This window comes from Coregonus lavaretus (genome assembly GCF_964263955.1).
Source record: "Coregonus lavaretus genome assembly, contig: HAP1_SCAFFOLD_2842, whole genome shotgun sequence".
Classification (NCBI taxonomy): domain Eukaryota; kingdom Metazoa; phylum Chordata; class Actinopteri; order Salmoniformes; family Salmonidae; genus Coregonus; species Coregonus lavaretus.
In genome coordinates, this window is record NW_028161174.1 from 30001 (window position 1) to 50837 (window position 20837).

General features: G+C 42.3%; 1 protein-coding gene across 1 annotated transcript in view; it reads right to left on the reverse strand.

Moving 5' to 3' along the window:
- The window catches only part of LOC311121054 (nectin 1b-like), a gene marked incomplete at its 3' end in the record, with an annotated part of 24739 nt that extends 5437 nt beyond the window's left edge, over positions 1-19302 (reverse strand). Inside the window, exons 1-3 of the mRNA XM_084195592.1 lie at positions 18936-19302; positions 14888-15187; positions 9042-9159 (exon numbers count right to left, since the gene is read on the reverse strand). Coding sequence (XP_084051718.1) covers positions 9042-9159; positions 14888-15187; positions 18936-19284 — 767 coding nt within the window. The 5' untranslated portion in view covers positions 19285-19302. The remainder of the gene's footprint in view (positions 1-9041; positions 9160-14887; positions 15188-18935) is intronic.
- Between the last annotated feature and the right edge of the window lie 1535 nt (positions 19303-20837).

Below are 20837 nucleotides of genomic sequence, written 5' to 3' on the forward strand. Positions count from 1 at the left end.
TTTACTCCACACACAGAGATGCATACAAAGCTCTCCCTCGTCCTCCATTTGGCAAATCTGACCATAACTCTATCCTCCTGATTCCTGCTTATAAGCAAAAACTAAAGCAGGAAGCACCAGTGACTCGGTTAATAAAAAAGTGGTCAGATGACGCAGATGCTAAGCTACAGGACTGTTTTGCTAGCACAGACTGGAACATGTTCCGGGATTATTCAGATAGCATTGAGGAGTACACCACATCAGTCACTGGCTTCATCAATAAGTGCATCGATGACGTCGTCCCCACAGTGACTGTACGTACATACCCAAACCAGAAGCCATGGATTACAGGCAACATCCGCACTGAGCTAAAGGGTAGAGCTGCCGCTTTCAAGGAGCGGGACTCTAACCCGGATGCTTATAAGAAATCCCGCTATGCCCTCCGACGAACCATCAAACAGGCAAAGAGTCAATACAGGACTAAGATTGAATCGTACTACACCGGCTCTGATACACACTGGATGTGGCAGGGCTTGAAAACTATTACAGACTACAAAGAGAAGCACAGCCGTGAGCTGCCCAGTGACACAAGCCTACCAGATGAGCTGAACCACTTCTATGCTCGCTTCGAGGCAAGCAACACTGAATCATGCATGACAGCACCAGCTGTTCCGGATGACTATGTGATCATGCTCTCCGTAGCTGATGTGAGTAAGACTTTTAAGCAGGTCAATATTCACAAGGCCGCAGGGCCAGACGGATTACCAGGACGTGTACTCCGAGCAAGTGCTGACCAACTGGCAAGTATCTTCACCAACATTTTCAACATGTCCCTGACTGAGTATGTAATACCAACATGTTTCAAGCAGACCACCATAGTCCCTGTGCCCAAGGACACTAAGATAACCTGCCTAAATGACTACCGACCCGTAGCACTGACATCTGTAGCCATGAAGTGCTTTGAAAGGCTGGTCATGGCTCACATCAACACCATTATCCCAGAAACCCTAGACCCACTCCAATTTGCATACCGTCCCAACAGATCCACAGATGATGCAATCTCTATTGCACTCCACACTGCCCTTTCCCACCTGGACAAGAGGAACACCTATGTGAGAATGCTATTCATTGACTCAGCGTTCAACACCATAGTGCCCTCAAAGCTCATCACTAAGCTAAGGATCCTGGGACTAAACACCTCCCTCTGCAACTGGATCCTGGACTTCCTAACGGGCCTCCCCCAGGTGGTAAGGGTAGGTAACAACACATCCGCCACGCTGATCCTCAACACGGGGGCCCCTCAGGGGTGCATGGCCAGGCACGACTCCAACACCATCATTAAGTTTGCCGACGACACAACAGTGGTAAGAGGAACGCCTATGTGAGAATGCTATTCATTGACTCAGCGTTCAACACCACAGTGCCCTCAAAGCTCATCACTAAGCCAAGAGAGCCTGATCACCAACAACGATGAGACAGCCTATAGGGATGAGGTCAGAGACCTGGCCGTGTGGTGCCAGGATAACAACCTCTCGCTCAACGTGACAAAGACAAAGGAGATGATTGTGGACTACAGGAAAAAGAAGAGGACTGAGCACGCCCCAATTCTCATCGACGGGGCTGTAGTGGAACAGGTTGAGAGCTTCAAGTTCCTTGGTGTCCACATCACCAACAAACTATCATGGTCCAAACACACCAAAACAGTCGTGAAGAGGGCACGACAAAGCCTATTCCCCCTCAGGAGACTGAAAAGATTTGGCATGGGTCCTCAGATCCTCAAAAAGTTCTACAGCTGCACCATCGAGAGCATCCTGACTGGTTGCATCACCGCCTGGTATGGCAACTGCTTGGCCTCCGACCGCAAGGCACTACAGAGGGTAGTGCATATGGCCCAGTACATCACTGGGGCCAAGCTTCCTGCCATCCAGGACCTCTATACCAGGCGGTGTCAGAGGAAGGCCCTCAAAATTGTCAAAGACTCCAACCACCCTAGTCATAGACTGTTCTCTCTGCTACCGCACGGCAAGTGGTACCGGAGCGCCAAGTCTAGTTCCAAAAGACTTCTCAACAGCTTCTATCCCCAAGCCATAAGATTCCTGAACAGCTAATCATGGCTACCCGGACTATTTGCACTACCCCCCACCCCATCTTTTTACGCTGCTGCTACTCTGTTAATTATTTATGCATAGTCACTTTAACTCCACCCACATGTACATATTACTTCAACTACCTCAACTAGCTGGTGCCCCCGCACATTGACTCTGCACCGGTACCCCCCTGTATATAGCCTCCCTACTGTTATTTTATTTTACTTCTGCTCTTTTTTTCTCAACACTTTTTTGTTGTTGTTTTATTTTACTTTTTTTATAAAAAATAAATGCATTGTTGGTTAAGGGCTGTAAGTAAGCATTTCACTGTAATGTCTACAACTGTTTTATTCGGCGCATGTGGCTATTTTATTTTTTGATTTGATAGACTACAGGGTTGACAGACTACAGTGTTGACAGACTACAGGGTTGACAGAATACAGGGTTGATAGACTGCAGGGTTGAAAGGCCAGCGGAGAAAGACTGATGATTCAGAATCACTAACTGTATCATGTTGTCTGGAGATGTCTGGGTGAAGGAATATGTCTGTATGTCTCTGTGTGTGTGTCTGTGTGTGGGTGTGTGTGTTCCTCCCAGCCTTGTGCTAATCTAGCAGCCCAGGGGAAACTTCACAACATATTTAGAGTATTGTTCTACCGAAGCAATGTCCCCTCCTATCTGTCACCCAGCCTGCCCCCTCGTCTATACACATCTCTCTCTCTATCACTCTCCCTCTCTCTCTCTCTCAGTCTACCTCTCCCTCTCTCTCTATCTCTCTCTCTATCTCTCCCTCTCCCTCTCTCTATCTCTCTCCCTCTCTCTCTCTCTCTCTCTCTCTCTCCATCTCTCTCTCTCTCTCTCTCTCCATCTCTCCCTCTCTCCCTCTCTCTCTCTCTCTCTCTCTCTCTCTCTCCCTCTCTCTCTCTCTCTCTCTCTCTGTCTCTGTCTCTCTCTCTCTCTCTCTCTGTCTCTCTCTCTCTCTCTCTCTCTCTCTCTCTCTCTCTATCTCTCTCTCTCTCTCTCTCTCTCTCTCTCTCTCTCTCTCTCTCTCTCTCTCTCTCTCTCTCTCAGTCTCTCTCCCTCTCCCTCTCTCTCTCTCTCTCTCTCTCTCTCTCTATCCCTCTCTCTCTCTCTCTCTCTCTCTCTCTCTCTCTCTCTCTCTCTCTCTCTCTCTCTCTCTCTCTCATCTCTCTCTCTCCCTCTCCTCTCTCTCTCTCTCTCTCTCTCTCTCTCTCTCCCCCCCCCTCTCTCTCTCTCTCCCTCTCTATCTCTCTCTCTCTCCCTCTCTCTCCCTCTCTCTCCCTCCCTCCCTCTCCCTCCCTCCCTCCCTCCCTCCCTCTCTCCATCCCTCTATCGTGAATACCCAGTTGTGGTACTACAGTGAGGGAGATACAATGGCCTATTAATCCCAATCCACTCACAGTGCGTTGACACATTCCCTTTCCCAGCCTTCAGTGAACAATTACAGGGGCAAATTGCTACATTTATCTCTCCATTTCGCTGTTTAATGCTCTCCTTTTAAACACATATATAGATGGTTGGTGACAAGGCTAAGGTCCTCTGTTATCAAAAGTTTTGTACTACGGAGAGCCAGAGAGGACAGGTGTATAGAACTAACAAACCAGAACAAAATAATATAATGAATAAGCAAGTCAGAGTATAGAAAGGATGAGGACGTTGGTACATTATAATTGTGTTTTGCCGATTTTTGGACTGCAGTTAGGCTATTGTTTGCATACGCATGGCCAACCAAAACAGGAGTAGTTAGAGTGGATCAAACCTAGCATTGTTAAGTGTGAGGTGCCCCTAGCTAGGGGCCTTGGAAAAATAACATGTTAATATGTCCTCTTTAAATATATATATTACTTCCTCTCAACATACTGCTGTGTGTATGTGTTTCAGTTGAATAGTACTGATGTCAGTTCTTAGGTATGCAGGCCTAATCCATGGCTCCACCACTTCAACTGAAGCAAAAACTCTCCTCTAGCATCCGTCTCTCTCTCTCTCTCTCTCTCTCTCTCTCTCTCTCTCTCTCTCTCTCTCGCTCTCTCTCTCTCTCTCTCTCTCTCTTCAATTTAAGGGCTTTATTGGCATGGGAAACGTGTGTTAACATTGCCAAAGCAAGTGAAGTAGATAGTAAACAAAAGTGAAATAAACAATAAATATTAACAGTAAACATTACACTCAGAAGTTCCAAAAGAATAAAGACATTTCAAATGTCATATTATGTATATATACAGTGTTGTAATGATGTGCAAATAGTTACATTACAAATGGGAAAATAAATCAACATTAACATGGGATGTATTTACAATGGTGTTTGTTCTTCACTGGTTGCCCTTTTCTTGTGGCAACAGGTCATACATCTTGCTGCTGTGATGGCACACTGTGGTTTTTCACCCAATATATATATAGGAGTTTATCAAAATGTGATTTGTTTTCAAATTCTTTGTGGGTGTAATCTGAGGGAAATATGTGCTCAGTTGGTAGAGCAGGGTTGTGGGTTCGATACCCACGGGGGGGCAGTATGATGGATAAGAGTGTCTGCTAAATTACAAAAATGTAAATATGTTCATACATTTGGCAGGAGGTTAGGAAGTGCAGCTCAGTTTCCACCTCATTTTGTGGGCAGTGTGCACATAGCCTGTCTTCTCTTGAGAGCCAAGTCTGCCTACGGCAGAAGGTTTGTGAATCGCTTCCTTTTAAGTGGTTTTAGAATTTAACGGCTCTTTTCTGGATTTTGATAATTAGCGCGTATCGGCCTAGTTTCTGCTCTGCAGAATGGGTGGTCCTCTGTAGCTCAGCTGGTAGAGCACGGCGCTTGTAACGCCAGGGTAGTGGGTTCGATCCCCGGGACCACCCATACACAAAAATGTATGCATGCATGTAAGTCGCTTTGGATAAAAGCGTCTGCTAAATATTATATTATTATATTATCATATTATATATCATTTTATATATTATATTATTTGGTGTTTTACGTTGTACACAGAGGATACATTTGCAGAATTCTGCATGCAGAGTCTAAATTCGGTGTTTGTCACATTTTGTGAATTCCAGACCTCACAACCATAAAGGGCAATGGGTTCCATAACTGATTCAAGTATTTTTAGCCAGAACCTAATTGGTATGTCAAATGTTATGTTACTTTTGAGGGCGTAGAAGGCCCTTCTTGATTTGTCTCTCAGATCGTTCACAGCTTTGTGGAAGTTACCTTTGTGGCGCTGATGTTTAGGCCGAGGTATGTATAGTTTTTTGTGTGCTCTAGGGCAACAGTGTCTAGATGGAATTTGTATTTGTGGTCCTGGCAACTGGACCTTTTTTGGAACACCATTATTTTTGTCATACTGAGATTTACTGTCAGGGCCCAGGTCTGACAGAATCTGTGCAGAAGATCTAGGTGCTGCTGTAGGCCCTCCTTGGTTGGTGACAGAAGCACCAGGTCATCAGCAAACAGTAGACATTTGACTTCAGATTCTAGTAGGGTGAGGCCGGGTGCTGCAGAATGTTGTAGTGCCCTCACCAATTTGTTGATATATATATATATATATATATATATATATATATATATATATATATATATATATATATATATATATATATATATATATATATATATGTTGAAGAGGATGGGGCTTAAGCTGTATCCCTGTCTCACCCCACGGCCCTGTGGAAATAAATGTGTGTGTTTTTTGCACATTTTAAATGCACACTTGCTGTTTGTGTACATGGATTTTATAATGTTGTATGTTTTTCTCTCAACACCACTTTCCATCAATTTGTATAGCAGACCCTCATGTCAAATTGAGTCAAAAGCTTATTTAAAATCAACAAAGCATGAGAAGACTTTTCTTTTGTTTTGTTTGTTTGTCAATTAGGGTGTGCAGGGTGAATACGTGGTCTGTGGTACAGTAATTTGGGAAACAAACTATTTGACACTTGCTCAGTACATTGTTTTTTCACTGAGGAAATGTATGAGTCTGCAGTTAATGATAATGCAGATCATTTTCCCAAGGATGCTGTTGACGCATATCCCACTGTAGTTATTGGGGTCAAATTTGTTTTTTTGTGGATTGGGGTGATCAGTCCTTGGTTCCAAATATTGGGGAAGAGGCCAGAGCTGAGGATGATGTTAAAGAGTTTAAGAATAGCCCATTGGAATTTGTGGTCTGTATATTTTATCATTTCATTTAGGATACCATCAACACCACAGGCCTTTTTGGGTTGGAGGATTTGTATTTTGTCCTGTAGTTCATTAAATGTAATTGGAGAATCCAGTGGGTTCTGGTAGTCTTTAAAAGTTGATTCTAAGATTTGTATTTGATCATATACAGTGCATTCGGAAAGTATTCAGACCCCTTGACTTTTTCCACATTTTGTTCTAAAATTGATGAAATTGTTTTTTACCCCATAATGACAAAGCAAAAACTGTTTTCTTTTATACATTTTTGCTAATGTAAAAGAAAACAATCTGAAATATTACATTTACATAAGTATTCATACCCTTTACTCAGTACTTTGTTGAAGCACATTTGGCAGTCATTACAGCCTTGAGTCTTCTTGGGTATGACACTACAAGCTTGGCACACCTGTATTTTTTGTTGGTATTTTACCCCCCTTTTTCTCCCCAATTCCGTGGTATCCAATTGGTAGTTACTGAAGAGTGGCTTCCGCCTGGCCATTCTACCATAAAGGCCTAATTGGTGGAGCGCTGCAGAGATGGTTGTCCTTCTGGAAGGTTCTCCCATCTCAACAGAGGAACTCTAGAGCTCTGTCAGAGTGCCCATTGGGTTCTTGGTCACCTCCCTGACCAAGGCCCTTCTCCCCTGATTGCTCAGTTTGGCCGGGCGGCCAGCTCGGACTGAGGACGTTTTATTTATTTAATCCAGTTTAGAATAAGGCTGTAACATAACAAAATGTGGAAAAAGTCAAGGTCTGAATACTTTCCAAAAGCATTGCATATCCTCTCTCTCTATGCTACTGATGACAAAGCTGTGTTTTTACAATCCCATCTGAAAGAAACACAAACAGAAATAACATTCCCCATCTCTCACCCTGCCTCTTACCTGCATGAGGGTAGAGAGACTGAGACATCTACCTGTATGAGGGTAGAGACTGATACATCTACCTGTATGAGGGTATAGACTGAGACATCTACCTGTATGAGGGTAGAGACTGAGACATCTACCTGTATGAGGGTAGAGACTGATACATCTACCTGTATGAGGGTAGAGACTGATACATCTACCTGTATGAGGGTAGAGACTGAGACATCTACCTGTATGAGGGTAGAGACTGATACATCTACCTGTATGAGGGTAGAGACTGAGACATCTACCTGTATGTGGGTAGAGACTGATACATCTCCCTGTATGAGGGTAGAGAGACTGAGACATCTACCTGTATGATGGTAGAGACTGAGACATCTACCTGTATGAGGGTAGAGACTGAGACATCTCCCTGTATGAGGGTAGAGAGACTGGGTGGATTAACAAAGCAATGCTATATTGCTTTTTTACCGTGTTTGCATTGCAGTTGTCTAGAGGGCCAAATGGTATCATTCGCCATCAACTAATTAGATAGATAGATGTAGATAAAAGGGTTGGCAGTTGTTCTTAATAGCCCATTGTGCCTAGGCCTCCATCTCAAGCCTTATCATCATCTTTACACTGAGATGCATGAATGAATGGTAGATGAAGACAGAGAAAGAGGAAGTAGGGACTCAGTTATCTTGATAGATTTATGGCATGACTTATGCTTTTAAAACCCATATTGGACAACTAAAGTGGAATAAATCAGGTTTACCAGACCTCTCATATAACACAATTTATTATAAATTCCCAACTTTGTGGCAGCTTCATTGTAGCAGTAAATTGCATTGAGTATTTAAGTCTTGAACAGGGTTTTGGATAATGTGTGTAAGCTACACTTCATGCTTCCAGCAATTGATGTTATGAAAGGACAACAGTGAATGGTTTGATGTCCTACAGCACTATGTTATTATACCACCTGCAGAACAGAGCAGAGCAGAGCAGAGCAGAGCAGAGCAGAGCAGAACAGAGCAGAGCAGAGCAGAACAGAGCAGAGCAGAACAAAGCAGAGCAGAGCAGAACAGAGCAGAGCAGAACAGAGCAGAACAGAGCAGAACAGAGCAGAGCAGAACAGAGCAGAGCAGAACAGAACAGAGCAGAGCAGAACAGAGCAGAGCAGAGCAGAACAGAGCAGAGCAGAGCAGAACAGAGCAGAGCAGAGCAGAGCAGAACAGAGCAGAGAATGGAGGCACTAATAGTAACTAAGGATGTGCCCCAAATAGCACCCTATTCACTAAATAGTGCACTACTTTTGACCAGAGAATGGCACCCTATTCCCTATATAGTGCACTACTTTAGACCAGAGAATGGCACCCTATTCCCTATATAGTGCACTACTTTAGACCAGAGAATGGTACCATATTCCCTATATAGTGCACTACTTTAGACCAGAGAATAGTACCCTATTCCCTAAATAGTGCACTACTTTAGACCAGAGAATGGTACCCTATTCCCTAAATAGTGCACTACTACACTGCTGTTTGAGCCTTTGTGCTGTTGATTGTGGAGAAGCTTTCAAACAAATCAAATGAAATTGTATTTGCCACATGTGCCGTATACAACAGGTGTAGACATTACAGCCCTTAACCAACAATGCAGTTTTAAGAAAATAAAAAAAAGTTAAGTAAAAGTTAAACCCCTGCAACTTATCCAGAATGCTGCAGCCCGTCTGGTGTTCAACCTTCCCAAGTTCTCTCACGTCACCCCGCTCCTCCGCACACTCCACTGGCTTCCAGTTGAAGCTCGCATCTGTTACAAGACCATGGTGCTTGCCTATGGAGCCGTGAGGGGAACGGCACCTCCGTACCTTCAGGCTCTGATCAGTCCCTACACCCAGCTACTTTATCTATATGAATGGCCCTGTGAAGGAGGGTTTTACACTTACAGTTTCCACTGGTAGACGGTGACAGGGGGGTTAGCGTCAGCGTTGCAGGTGAGGCTGACGTCCTGACGGTTCAGGTACCAGTTACCATCGAAGCCCTCAATCTTCACCTCTGGTTCATCTGTCAGGGGGAGAGATGGTGTCAGATTAGTATTGTCTGATTGGTCCTATAGGGTCGACCTGAATGGTACAGCGTTAACATGATTTCAGCAGCCCATTCACAATGTAGACAGAGTGTATTCAGTGTTGTCCGCAAGTACATAGAGTAGCCAATCATATAGATAAAGTAGCTAGCCAGGCACCCCCGACGGGGGTCCGGGTGGGCTTGCCCCACAAGGGTTCCATTTTTTTTTTTTTACTTTAGTAGCTCTATTCTAATGCCTTGATTCCATCCGAAATACACAGCAAATACCCATATGTAAAATGTATGTATCACTTTGGATCAAAACGTCTTCTAGATGGCATATATATATATATATATACACTGCTCAAAAAAATTAAGGGAACACTAAAATAACACATCCTAGATCTGAATGAATGAAATAATCTTATTAAATACTTTTTTCTTTACATAGTTGAATGTGCAGACAACAAAATCACACAAAAATTATCAATGGAAATCAAATGTATCAACCCATGGAGGTCTGGATTTGGAGTCACCCTCAAAATTAAAAGTGGAAAACCACACTACAGGCTGATCCAACTTTGATGTAATGTCCTTAAAACAAGTCAAAATGAGGCTCAGTAGTGTGTGTGGCCTCCACGTGCCTGTATGACCTCCCTACAACGCCTGGGCATGCTCCTGATGAGCTGGCGGATGTTCTCCTGAGGGATCTCCTCCCAGACCTGGACTAAAACATCCGCCAACTCCTGGACAGTCTGTGGTGCAACGTGGCGTTGGTGGATGGAGCGAGACATGATGTCCCAGATGTGCTCAATTGGATTCAGGTCTGGGGAACGGGCGGGCCAGTCCATAGCATCAATGCCTTCCTCTTGCAGGAACTGCTGACACACTCCAGCCACATGAGGTCTAGCATTGTCTTGCATTAGGAGGAACCCAGGGCCAACCGCACCAGCATATGGTCTCACAAGGGGTCTGAGGATCTCATCTCGGTACCTAATGGCAGTCAGGCTACCTCTGGCGAGCACATGGAGGGCTGTGCGGCCCCCCAAAGAAATGCCACCCCACACCATGACTGACCCACCGCCAAACCGGTCATGCTGGAGGATGTTGCAGGCAGCAGAACGTTCTCCACGGCGTCTCCAGACTCTGTCACGTCTGTCACATGTGCTCAGTGTGAACCTGCTTTAATCTGTGAAGAGCACAGGGCGCCAGTGGCAAATTTGCCAATCTTGGTGTTCTCTGGCAAACGCCAAACGTCCTGCACGGTGTTGGGCTGTAAGCACAACCCCCACCTGTGGACGTCGGGCCCTCATACCATGCTCATGGAGTCTGTTTCTGACCGTTTGAGCAGACACATGCACATTTGTGGCCTGCTGGAGGTCATTTTGCAGGGCTCTGGCAGTGCTCCTCCTGCTCCTCCTTGCACAAAGGCGGAGGTAGTAGTCCTGCTGCTGGGTTGTTGCCCTCCTACAGCCTCCTCCACGTCTCCTGATGTACTGGCCTGTCTCCTGGTAGCGCCTCCATGCTCACACACAGCAAACCTTCTTGCCACAGCTCGCATTGATGTGCCATCCTGGATGAGCTGCACTACCTGAGCCACTTGTGTGGGTTGTAGACTCCGTCTCATGCTACCACTAGAGTGAAAGCACCGCCAGCATTCAAAAGTGACCAAAACATCAGCCAGGAAGCATAGGAACTGAGAAGTGGTCTGTGGTCACCACCTGCAAAACCAGTCCTTTATTGGGGGTGTCTTGCTAATTGCCTATAATTTCCACCTGTTGTCTATTCCATTTGCACAACAGCATGTGCCATTTATTGTCAATCAGTGTTGCTTCCTAAGTGGACAGTTTGATTTCACAGAATTGTGATTGACTTGGAGTTACATTGTGTTGTTTAAGTGTTCCCTTTCTTTTTTTGAGCAGTGTATATATATACACTGAGTGTACAAAACATTACCACCTGCTCTTTTCATGACATAGACTATCCAGGTGAAGCTATGATCCCTTATTGATGTCACTTATTAAATCATTTTCTATCAGTTTAAATAAAGGAGAGGAGACAGGCTAAAGAAGGATTGTTAAGCCTTTAGACAATTGAGACATGGATTGTGTATGTGTGCCATTGAGAGGGTGAATGGGCAAGACAAAATATTGAAGTGCCTTTGAACTGGGTATGGTAGTAGGTGCCAGGCACACCGGTTTGTGTCAAGATCTGCAACGCTGCTGGGTTTTTCATGCTCAACAGTTTCCCGTGTGCATCAAGAATGGTCCACCACCCAAAGGACATCCAGCCAACTTGACCCAAAAGTAAATAGCCCACATTTTAAAAAACAAAGGTAAATAAATAACATTAAAAAAGAGTTATCAGTCTTATGTATTATTTCTTATTGATTTTACATAGCCTAAATTAATTCAAAAATATTACTAGTTAGGGCCCTATAAAATATATTTTTTGCCTGATTCCATTTTGTTCTTTCCAACATTCCGTTTTGTTCTTTCCAACATTCTGTTTTGTTCTTTCCAACATTCCGTTTCTCCTTTTAGTTTTTCCCATTTTATTTAGGTTTCTCTTTTTTAACTAAACATTGGATGTTCTAAGTCCACAAAAAGGCTTTAACCACATCCTGACTTTTGAAAATTCTGATTAATTTAGATTGTTGGGTGAAGTTACCCTTTAATGCACACCTAGAAAGAGGCTGTTGTTTAGCGTGTTTTTGTAGCGCACATGTGATGGTAGAGTTTGGAAAACAAATACCCACTGGATTGATGAAAATAATAATCATATCATTCTATCAGGTAGGCATAGGCTACTTTGTAGTTAACATTGAATTTAGAAGGTTTTTCGGAAACCTGTTCCATCTATCAGAATACGGTTTTCATTAGCATCATCGCTAACGGCACACACAATAAATTAATGTGCCAGGAAACGATAATTCGGCTAAGTCGTGGATTGACTCATTGTTACCAACTATATTACATGGGATGTGCAAATTCACGAGTATCATGCTCTCTCTCCCTCCTCCTTGTTAAAAAATTTGACTGCAACCAACCACATCGCACACAAATTGTACCAGGAGGCGGGACAGACAGCAGATTGCGTTTCCCTGTAATCACCTGTCCTATCAATAGATTGATAGAAGATGCATATCGTTCATTCTAGCAGGAGAGGGCTCGACCGACTAGCGGATTGAAACTTTTAAATGAAAAGGACTCTGTAGCCGGCTGATTAGCCGACGGTCGGCGCTGATGGAAAACAGTGACTGTGTTATGACAGGAAGTCCTATTTCACTATGCTACTATACCAAACTGCAGAACAGAACAGAACAGTGAACGGTACAAATAGTAGCTAAATGCTATACGTCCCAAATGAGACCCTATTCCCTATTTAGTGCACTACTTTTGACCAGACCAGCTCTGGGTGCCGTTTCAGATGACCCATTAATTCATGCGTGATCGGGGGTTTCTACTGGAGAAGTGGTTTTAGCCTATCGTCATGCTGTACTGTCTTTGGCATAAGCGTACACATTTTGGACTCTGATAGAAGCTATTTACAATGTGTTTCTCTTAGTGAAGTGTGCTGATGTGTTGATGTGATGTGAGTGACCTTGTGTAAAGTGCATTTAAGATCAGCTCTCCCTTGGGAAAGTGGTCTTCTGACCTGAATGGGACTACATGGTTAAATAACGAGGTCTTCTAACCTCAATGGGACTACATGGTTAAATAAAGAGGTCTTCTAACCTCAATGGGACTACATGGTTAAATAACGAGGTCTTCTAACCTCAATGGGACTACATGGTTAAATAAAGAGGTCTTCTAACCTCAATGGGACTACATGGTTAAATAAAGAGGTCTTCTGATCTCAATGGGACTACATGGTTAAATAAAGAGGTCTTCTAACCTCAATGGGACTACATGGTTAAATAAAGAGGTCTTCTAACCTCAATGGGACTACATGGTTAAATAAAGAGGTATTCTAACCTCAATGGGACTACATGGTTAAATAAAGAGGTATTCTAACCTCAATGGGACTACATGGTTAAATAAAGAGGTCTTCTGATCTCAATGGGACTACATAGTTAAATAAAGAGGTCTTCTAACCTCAATGGGACTACATGGTTAAATAAAGAGGTCTTCTAACCTCAATGGGACTACATGGTTAAATAAAGAGGTCTTCTAACCTCAATGGGACTACATGGTTAAATAAAGAGGTCTTCTAACCTCAATGGGACTACATGGTTAAATAAAGAGGTATTCTAACCTCAATGGGACTACATGGTTAAATAAAGAGGTATTCTAACCTCAATGGGACTACATGGTTAAATAAAGAGGTATTCTGATCTCAATGGGACTACATGGTTAAATAAAGAGGTATTCTGATCTCAATGGGACTACATGGTTAAATAAAGAGGTCTTCTGATCTCAATGGGACTACATGGTTAAATAAAGAGGTCTTCTGACCTGAATGGGACTACATGGTTAAATAAAGAGGTCTTCTAACCTCAATGGGACTACATGGATAACTAAAGAGGTATTCTGATCTCAATGGGACTACATGGTTAAATAAAGAGGTCTTCTAACCTCAATGGGACTACATGGTTAAATAAAGAGGTCTTCTAACCTCAATGGGACTACATGGTTAAATAAAGAGGTCTTCTGATCTCAATGGGACTACATGGTTAAATAAAGAGGTCTTCTAACCTCAATGGGACTACATGGATAACTAAAGAGGTATTCTGATCTCAATGGGACTACATGGTTAAATAAAGAGGTCTTCTAACCTCAATGGGACTACATGGTTAAATAAAGAGGTCTTCTAACCTCAATGGGACTACATGGTTAAATAAAGAGGTCTTCTGATCTCAATGGGACTACATGGTTAAATAAAGAGGTCTTCTAACCTCAATGGGACTACATGGTTAAATAAAGAGGTCTTCTAACCTCAATGGGACTACATGGTTAAATAAAGAGGTCTTCTAACCTCAATGGGACTACATGGTTAAATAAAGAGGTCTTCTGATCTCAATGGGACTACATGGTTAAATAAAGAGGTCTTCTGATCTCAATGGGACTACATGGTTAAATAAAGAGGTATTCTAACCTCAATGGGACTACATGGTTAAATAAAGAGGTCTTCTGATCTCAATGGGACTACATGGTTAAATAAAGAGGTCTTCTAACCTCAATGGGACTACATGGTTAAATAAAGAAGTCTTCTAACCTGAATGGGACTACATGGTTAAATAAAGAGGTCTTCTGATCTCAATGGGACTACATGGTTAAATAAAGAGGTCTTCTAACCTCAATGGGACTACATGGTTAAATAAAGAGGTCTTCTAACCTCAATGGGACTACATGGTTAAATAAAGAGGTCTTCTAACCTCAATGGGACTACATGGTTAAATAAAGAGGTCTTCTGATCTCAATGGGACTACATGGTTAAATAAAGAGGTCTTCTAACCTCAATGGGACTACATGGTTAAATAAAGTGGTCTTCTGACCTGAATGGGACTACATGGTTAAATAAAGAGGTCTTCTAACCTCAATGGGACTACATGGTTAAATAAAGGTTAAATAAAGGTCAAGATGTTCTGTGTTTTGTGGCTAGTGTGTTAACTCTTGGATTATGTTACCCCTGCTGCTTACAAACCAAATATCCCTCTGGGACAATAAAGTTTGATTGATTGATTGATTGATTGATTGACATGAAAATAACGGTGATAACTCACACTGCACGTTGAGCACGACACTGTCGGTAATCCTCTCGTTGCGGTAGGTTACGATGCAGGTGAGTTTCTGTTTGTGTGTCTCCCTGCTCGGCACGACCACATAGTTACTGCGGACGGTCACCGTGCCGTTGCTGTTCTGCGTCTCCTGGAATGTGGCCTCGCCCTTAAGCCGCGTGTCCCATTTGATCACACTCTGAGGCTTCCCATTGGCCGAGAGGCAGGTCGCCACGGTCATCTTACGCTTCTGGGGGCGGGCCACGATGGTGGGCGTAGTCAAGGTCATTCGGGTCAGAGGTCGCGCTGGAAGGAAGAGAAAGACTAAATGTAAACAAACAAACAAACAAACAATGAAGGTGATTGACCCTCAAGCTACTAATAAGGATTATCAGCAGGGGTAATTTTGACACCAAGAAGAAGCAATTGAAAAAAGCAAAAAATCATTGCAAAATGTAAACATATTTCGTACTATAAGATCATATAAACAAACAACACATAAGGAAAGTGATTAAAGGGTGGAATAGGTTTTTAATAAAAGTCTAGAAGGAAATATAACACATTTATATACACTACCATTCCAAAGTTTGGGGTCACTTAGAAATGTCCTTGTTTTCGAAAGAAAAGCAATTTTTTTGTCCATTAAAATAACATCAAATTGATCAGATATACAGTGTAGACATTATTAACGTTGTAAATGGCTATTTTAGCTGGAAACGGCAGATTTTTTATGGAATATCTACATTGGTGTACATAGGCCCATTATCAGCAACCATCAGTCCTGTGTTCCAGTGGCACGTTGGGTTTGCTAATCCAAGTTTATCATTTTAAAAGGCTGATTGATCATTAGAAAACCCTTTTGCAATTATGTTAGCACAGCTGAAAACTGTTGTGCTGATTAAAGAAACAATAAAACTGGCCTTCTTGAGACTAGTTGAGTATCTGGAGCATCAGCAATTGTGGGTTCGATTACAGGCTCAAAATGGCCAGAAAAAAATAACTTTCTTTTCAAACTCGTCAGTCTATTCTTGTTCTGAGAAATGAAGGCTATTTCATGCGAGAACTTGCCAAGAAACAGAAGATCTCGTACAACGCTGTGTACTAATCCCTTCACAGAACAGCGCAAACTGGCTCTAACCAGAATAGAAAAAGGAGTGGGAGGCCCCGGTGCACAACTGAGCAAGAGGACAAATACATTAGAGTGTCTAATTTGAGAAACAGGCACCTCACAGGTCCTCAACTGGCAGCTTCATTAAATAGAACCCACAAAACACCAGTCTCAACGTCAACAGTGAAGAGGCGACTCCGGGATGCTGACCTTCTAGGCAGAGTTGGAAAGAAAAAGCCATATCTCAGACTGCCCATCTTAATCTTTTCTTTTTATTGGCCAGTCTGAGATATGGCTTTTTCTTTCCGTATTACTACATCATCAGAAAGGCATTGTGGGGCAGAATCACAACATCAACCAAATGGCTTTATTGATTTCTCTTTCAGCTGCTTGTATATTTATTTATTTCTACGTTCTCTGGTTGCATGAAAGCAATATGGCTGTGTGCTTTTTGACTGAGTGTTCCTTCTTGGGTTAATCTATATGAATATAATATATCACATCTCCAACACCTTCACAGAAACACAGCCTGGCTGAGTGGCCTGACATGTTTTCAAGGTTATAGTGACCTCATGAATACACACTTCACCATCCAAAGTTGAGTGTCCTTATTTTTGTCAGTAAAGGGTCTTTCTTTTGTCACCTCTCCATTATCTCACATTGCTGTAACATTTAGTTATGAATAAAATGTCCATTAGTGTGATATTGTGTTGTGACAAGCAATTCCTTACCAAAGACAATGAGGTTTATATTGTGTTAACTAGTTCTTACCAAAGACAATGGGGTTGATATTGTGTTAACTAGTTCTTACCAAATAATGTGATGTTTGTCCTTACCAAAGACAATGAGGTTGATATTGTGTTAACTAGTCCTTACCAAAGACAATGAGGTTCATATTGTGTTAACTAGTCCTTACCAAAGACAATGAGGTTCATATTGTGTTAACTTGTCCTTACCAAAGACAATGAGGTTCATATTGTGTTAACTAGTTCTTACAAAATACAATGAGGTTGATATAGTGTTAACTAGTCCTTAACAAAAACAATGAGGTTCATATTGTGTTAACTAGTCCTTACTAAATACAATGGGATTGGTATTGTGTTAACTAGTCCTTACCAAAGACAATGAGGTTCATATTGTGTTAACTAGTTCTTACCAAATAATGTGATGTTTGTCCTTACCAAAGACAATGAGGTTGATATAGTGTTAACTAGTCCTTACCAAAGACAATGATGTTTATATTGTGTTAACTAGTCCTTACCAAAGACAATGAGGTTCATATTGTGTTAACTAGTTCTTACCAAAGACAATGAGGTTGATAGTGTGTTAAATAGTTCTTACCAAATAATGTGATGTTTGTCCTTACCAAAGACAATGAGGTTGATATAGTGTTAACTAGTCCTTACCAAAGACAATGAGGTTGATATAGTGTTAACTAGTCCTTACCAAAGACAATTATGTTTATATTGTGTTAACTAGTCCTTACCAAAGACAATGAGGTGTATATCATGTTAACTAGTCCTTACAGAAGACAATGAGGTTAATGTTGTGTTAACTAGTCCTTACCAAAGACAATTATGTTTATATTGTGTTAACTAGTCCTTACCAACGACAATGACGTGTATATCATGTTAACTAGTCCTTACAGAAGACAATGAGGTTAATGTTGTGTTAACTAGTCCTTACCACAGGCAATTAAGTTAATATTGTGTTACCTAGTCCTTACCAAATAATGTGATGTTTGTCCTTACCAAAGACAATTAGGTTTATATTGTGTTAACTAGTCCTTACCAAAGACAATGAGGTTAATATTGTGTTAACTAGTCCTTATAGAAGACAATGAGGTTCATATTGTGTTAACTAGTTCTTACCAAATAATGTGATGTTTGTCCTTACCAAATACAATGTGGTTAATATTGTGTTAATTAGACCTTACCAAAGACAATGAGGTTAATATTGTGTTAACTAGTCCTTATAGAAGACAATGAGGTTCATATTGTGTTAACTAGTCCTTACCAAAGACAATGAGGTGTATATTGTGTTAAATAGTCCTTACCAAAGACAATGAGGTTAATATTGTGTTAACTAGTTATTACCAAATAATGTGATGTTTGTCCTTACCAAAGACAATGAGATTCATATTGTGTTAACTAGTCCTTACCAAAGACAATTAGGTTTATATTGTGTTAACTAGTCCTTACCAAAGACAATGAGGTTAATATTGTGTTAACTAGTCCTTATAGAAGACAATGAGGTTCATATTGTGTTAACTAGTCCTTATAGAAGACAATGAGGTTCATATTGTGTTAACTAGTCCTTACCAAATATGGTGATGTTTGTCCTTACCAAATACAATGTGGTTAATATTGTGTTAACTAGTCCTTACCAAAGACAATGAGGTTAATATTGTGTTAACTAGTCCTTACCGAAGACAATGAGGTTGATATAGTGTTAACTAGTCCTTACAAAAGACAATGAGGTTGATATAGTGTTAACTAGTCCTTACCAAAGACAATGAGATTGATATTGTGTTAACTAGTCCTTACCAAAGACAATGAGGTTGATATAGTGTTAACTAGTCCTTACCAAATACAATGAGGTGTATGTTGTGTTAACTAGTCCTTACCGAAGACAATGATGTTGATATTGTGTTAACTAGTCCTTATGAAAGACAATGAGGTTGATATTTTTTTAACTAGTCCTTACCAAAGACAGTGAGGTTGATATTGTGTTAACTAGTCCTTACCAAAGACAATGAGATTGATATTGTGTTAACTAGTCCTTACCAAAGACAATGAGGTTTATATAGTGTTAACTAGTCCTTACCAAAGACAATGAGATTGATATTGTGTTAACTAGTCCTTACCAAAGACAATGAGGTTGATATTGTGTTAACTAGTCCTTACCAAAGACAATGAGATTGATATTGTGTTAACTAGTCCTTACCAAACACAGTGAGGTTGACCATGTTCTCTCGGTTCCCAGCAGGGAAGGTGGTGTACTCGCAAATGTATGCGGCCTCATCAGATAGCCTCAGGTTGGAGAAGATGATGGTGGTATCCTCCAGAGACGGGGTGCGGTGACGGACCGCCGGCTGCTTGAAGGTTACCCTCTCCTTGAAGGGCGGGAGCACGGACACCCCCAGCGAGGGGTTGGCGATGGCCACGTTCTGTTTGGTGCCGTTCAGGAACTTCTGCCATGTGACCTGAGAGATCTTGACCGGGGGGTTGGAGTTAACGAAGATACAACGCAGCTCCACCTGGGAACCCACGAAGCCTGACTTAATGGAGTCCATCTGGACACTCTGTCCATCTCCAGCTGAGAGGAGGAGAGAGGGAGAGGAGAGGAGAGAGGGAGAGGAGGAGAGAGGGTGAGAAACTAAAATCTAAAAAGAATAACAATCTACAAGGAAGCCCTGTCCCAAGCAAAGCATTGCAAGTCAATACGAGCTACATGCACTACAAGTCAACAAGTCAATAGGCAGTGCGTACACGCACCATCCATCCACACACACACACACGCACACACACACACACACACTTACACTGCGAGCTCCACACACTTAATCACACATACACCCATCCACCCTCAGTGTAGAGAAGCTGGGAGCTGTTATTAACATAATGGACAACTCTATGCATCCCCTTCCTTTTACAGCACTGGAGTAGTGTTTTTGATGAGATGGGAGGAGAGGAGAGAGAAGGGGTGGGGGGGGGGGGGCATAACCATTGCATCACTAATGAAGGTAAAGAAAGGTCTATCTCTCTTTCTCCTCCAGGTAATGTCTGATTGGGACTGCTTCCTGATCAGCCTGCCCATCCGGCTGGGTGAGTGTGCCTGTTTCACCCTGAGTACTCTAGTTGTATCCAGTTGTACGTTTTATGAGTCTGATTTTATTAACAGGTGGAATTTCAGCTCTGTTTTTTTCTTCCTCTGGGTTCACTCCTCACTGCTGGGTATTAATTGCAGCTCTGGTGGGTTGTAAGTATAATTTTATTTTTAAACCCACAAACACATACACGCCCACACTAGCCTTGAAGGACACAGGAGTCACAACACACACGGGTATGAAAGCAGAGACAGTCAAAAGCAAGCACTTGATTCTGCCTTTGGTTTTGCGGCCTTGAGCATTCAACAATATAGATTTAAGTAAAGAAAAAAACCTTTCAGATTGCAGAACAGAATTGCCGCACAGCGCTCTTCAATATCCATATACAGCAGCCCATTATCGCCGCACAGCGCTCTTCAATATCCATATACAGCAGCCCATTATCGCCGCACAGCGCTCTTCAATATCCATATACAGCAGCCCATTATCGCCGCACAGCGCTCTTCAATATCCATATACAGCAGCCCATTATCGCCGCACAGCGCTCTTCAATATCCATATACAGCAGCCCATTATCGCCGCACAGCGCTCTTCAATATCCATATACAGCAGCCCATTATCGCCGCACAGCGCTCTTCAATATCCATATACAGCAGCCCATTATCGCCGCACAGCGCTCTTCAATATCCATATACAGCAGCCCATTATCGCCGCACAGCGCTCTTCAATATCCATATACAGCAGCCCATTATCGCCGCACAGCGCTCTTCAATATCCATATACAGCAGCCCATTATCGCCGCACAGCGCTCTTCAATATCCATATACAGCAGCCCATTATCGCCGCACAGCGCTCTTCAATATCCATATACAGCAGCCCATTATCGCCGCACAGCGCTCTTCAATATCCATATACAGCAGCCCATTATCGCCGCACAGCGCTCTTCAATATCCATATACAGCAGCCCATTATCGCCGCACAGCGCTCTTCAATATCCATATACAGCAGCCCATTATCGC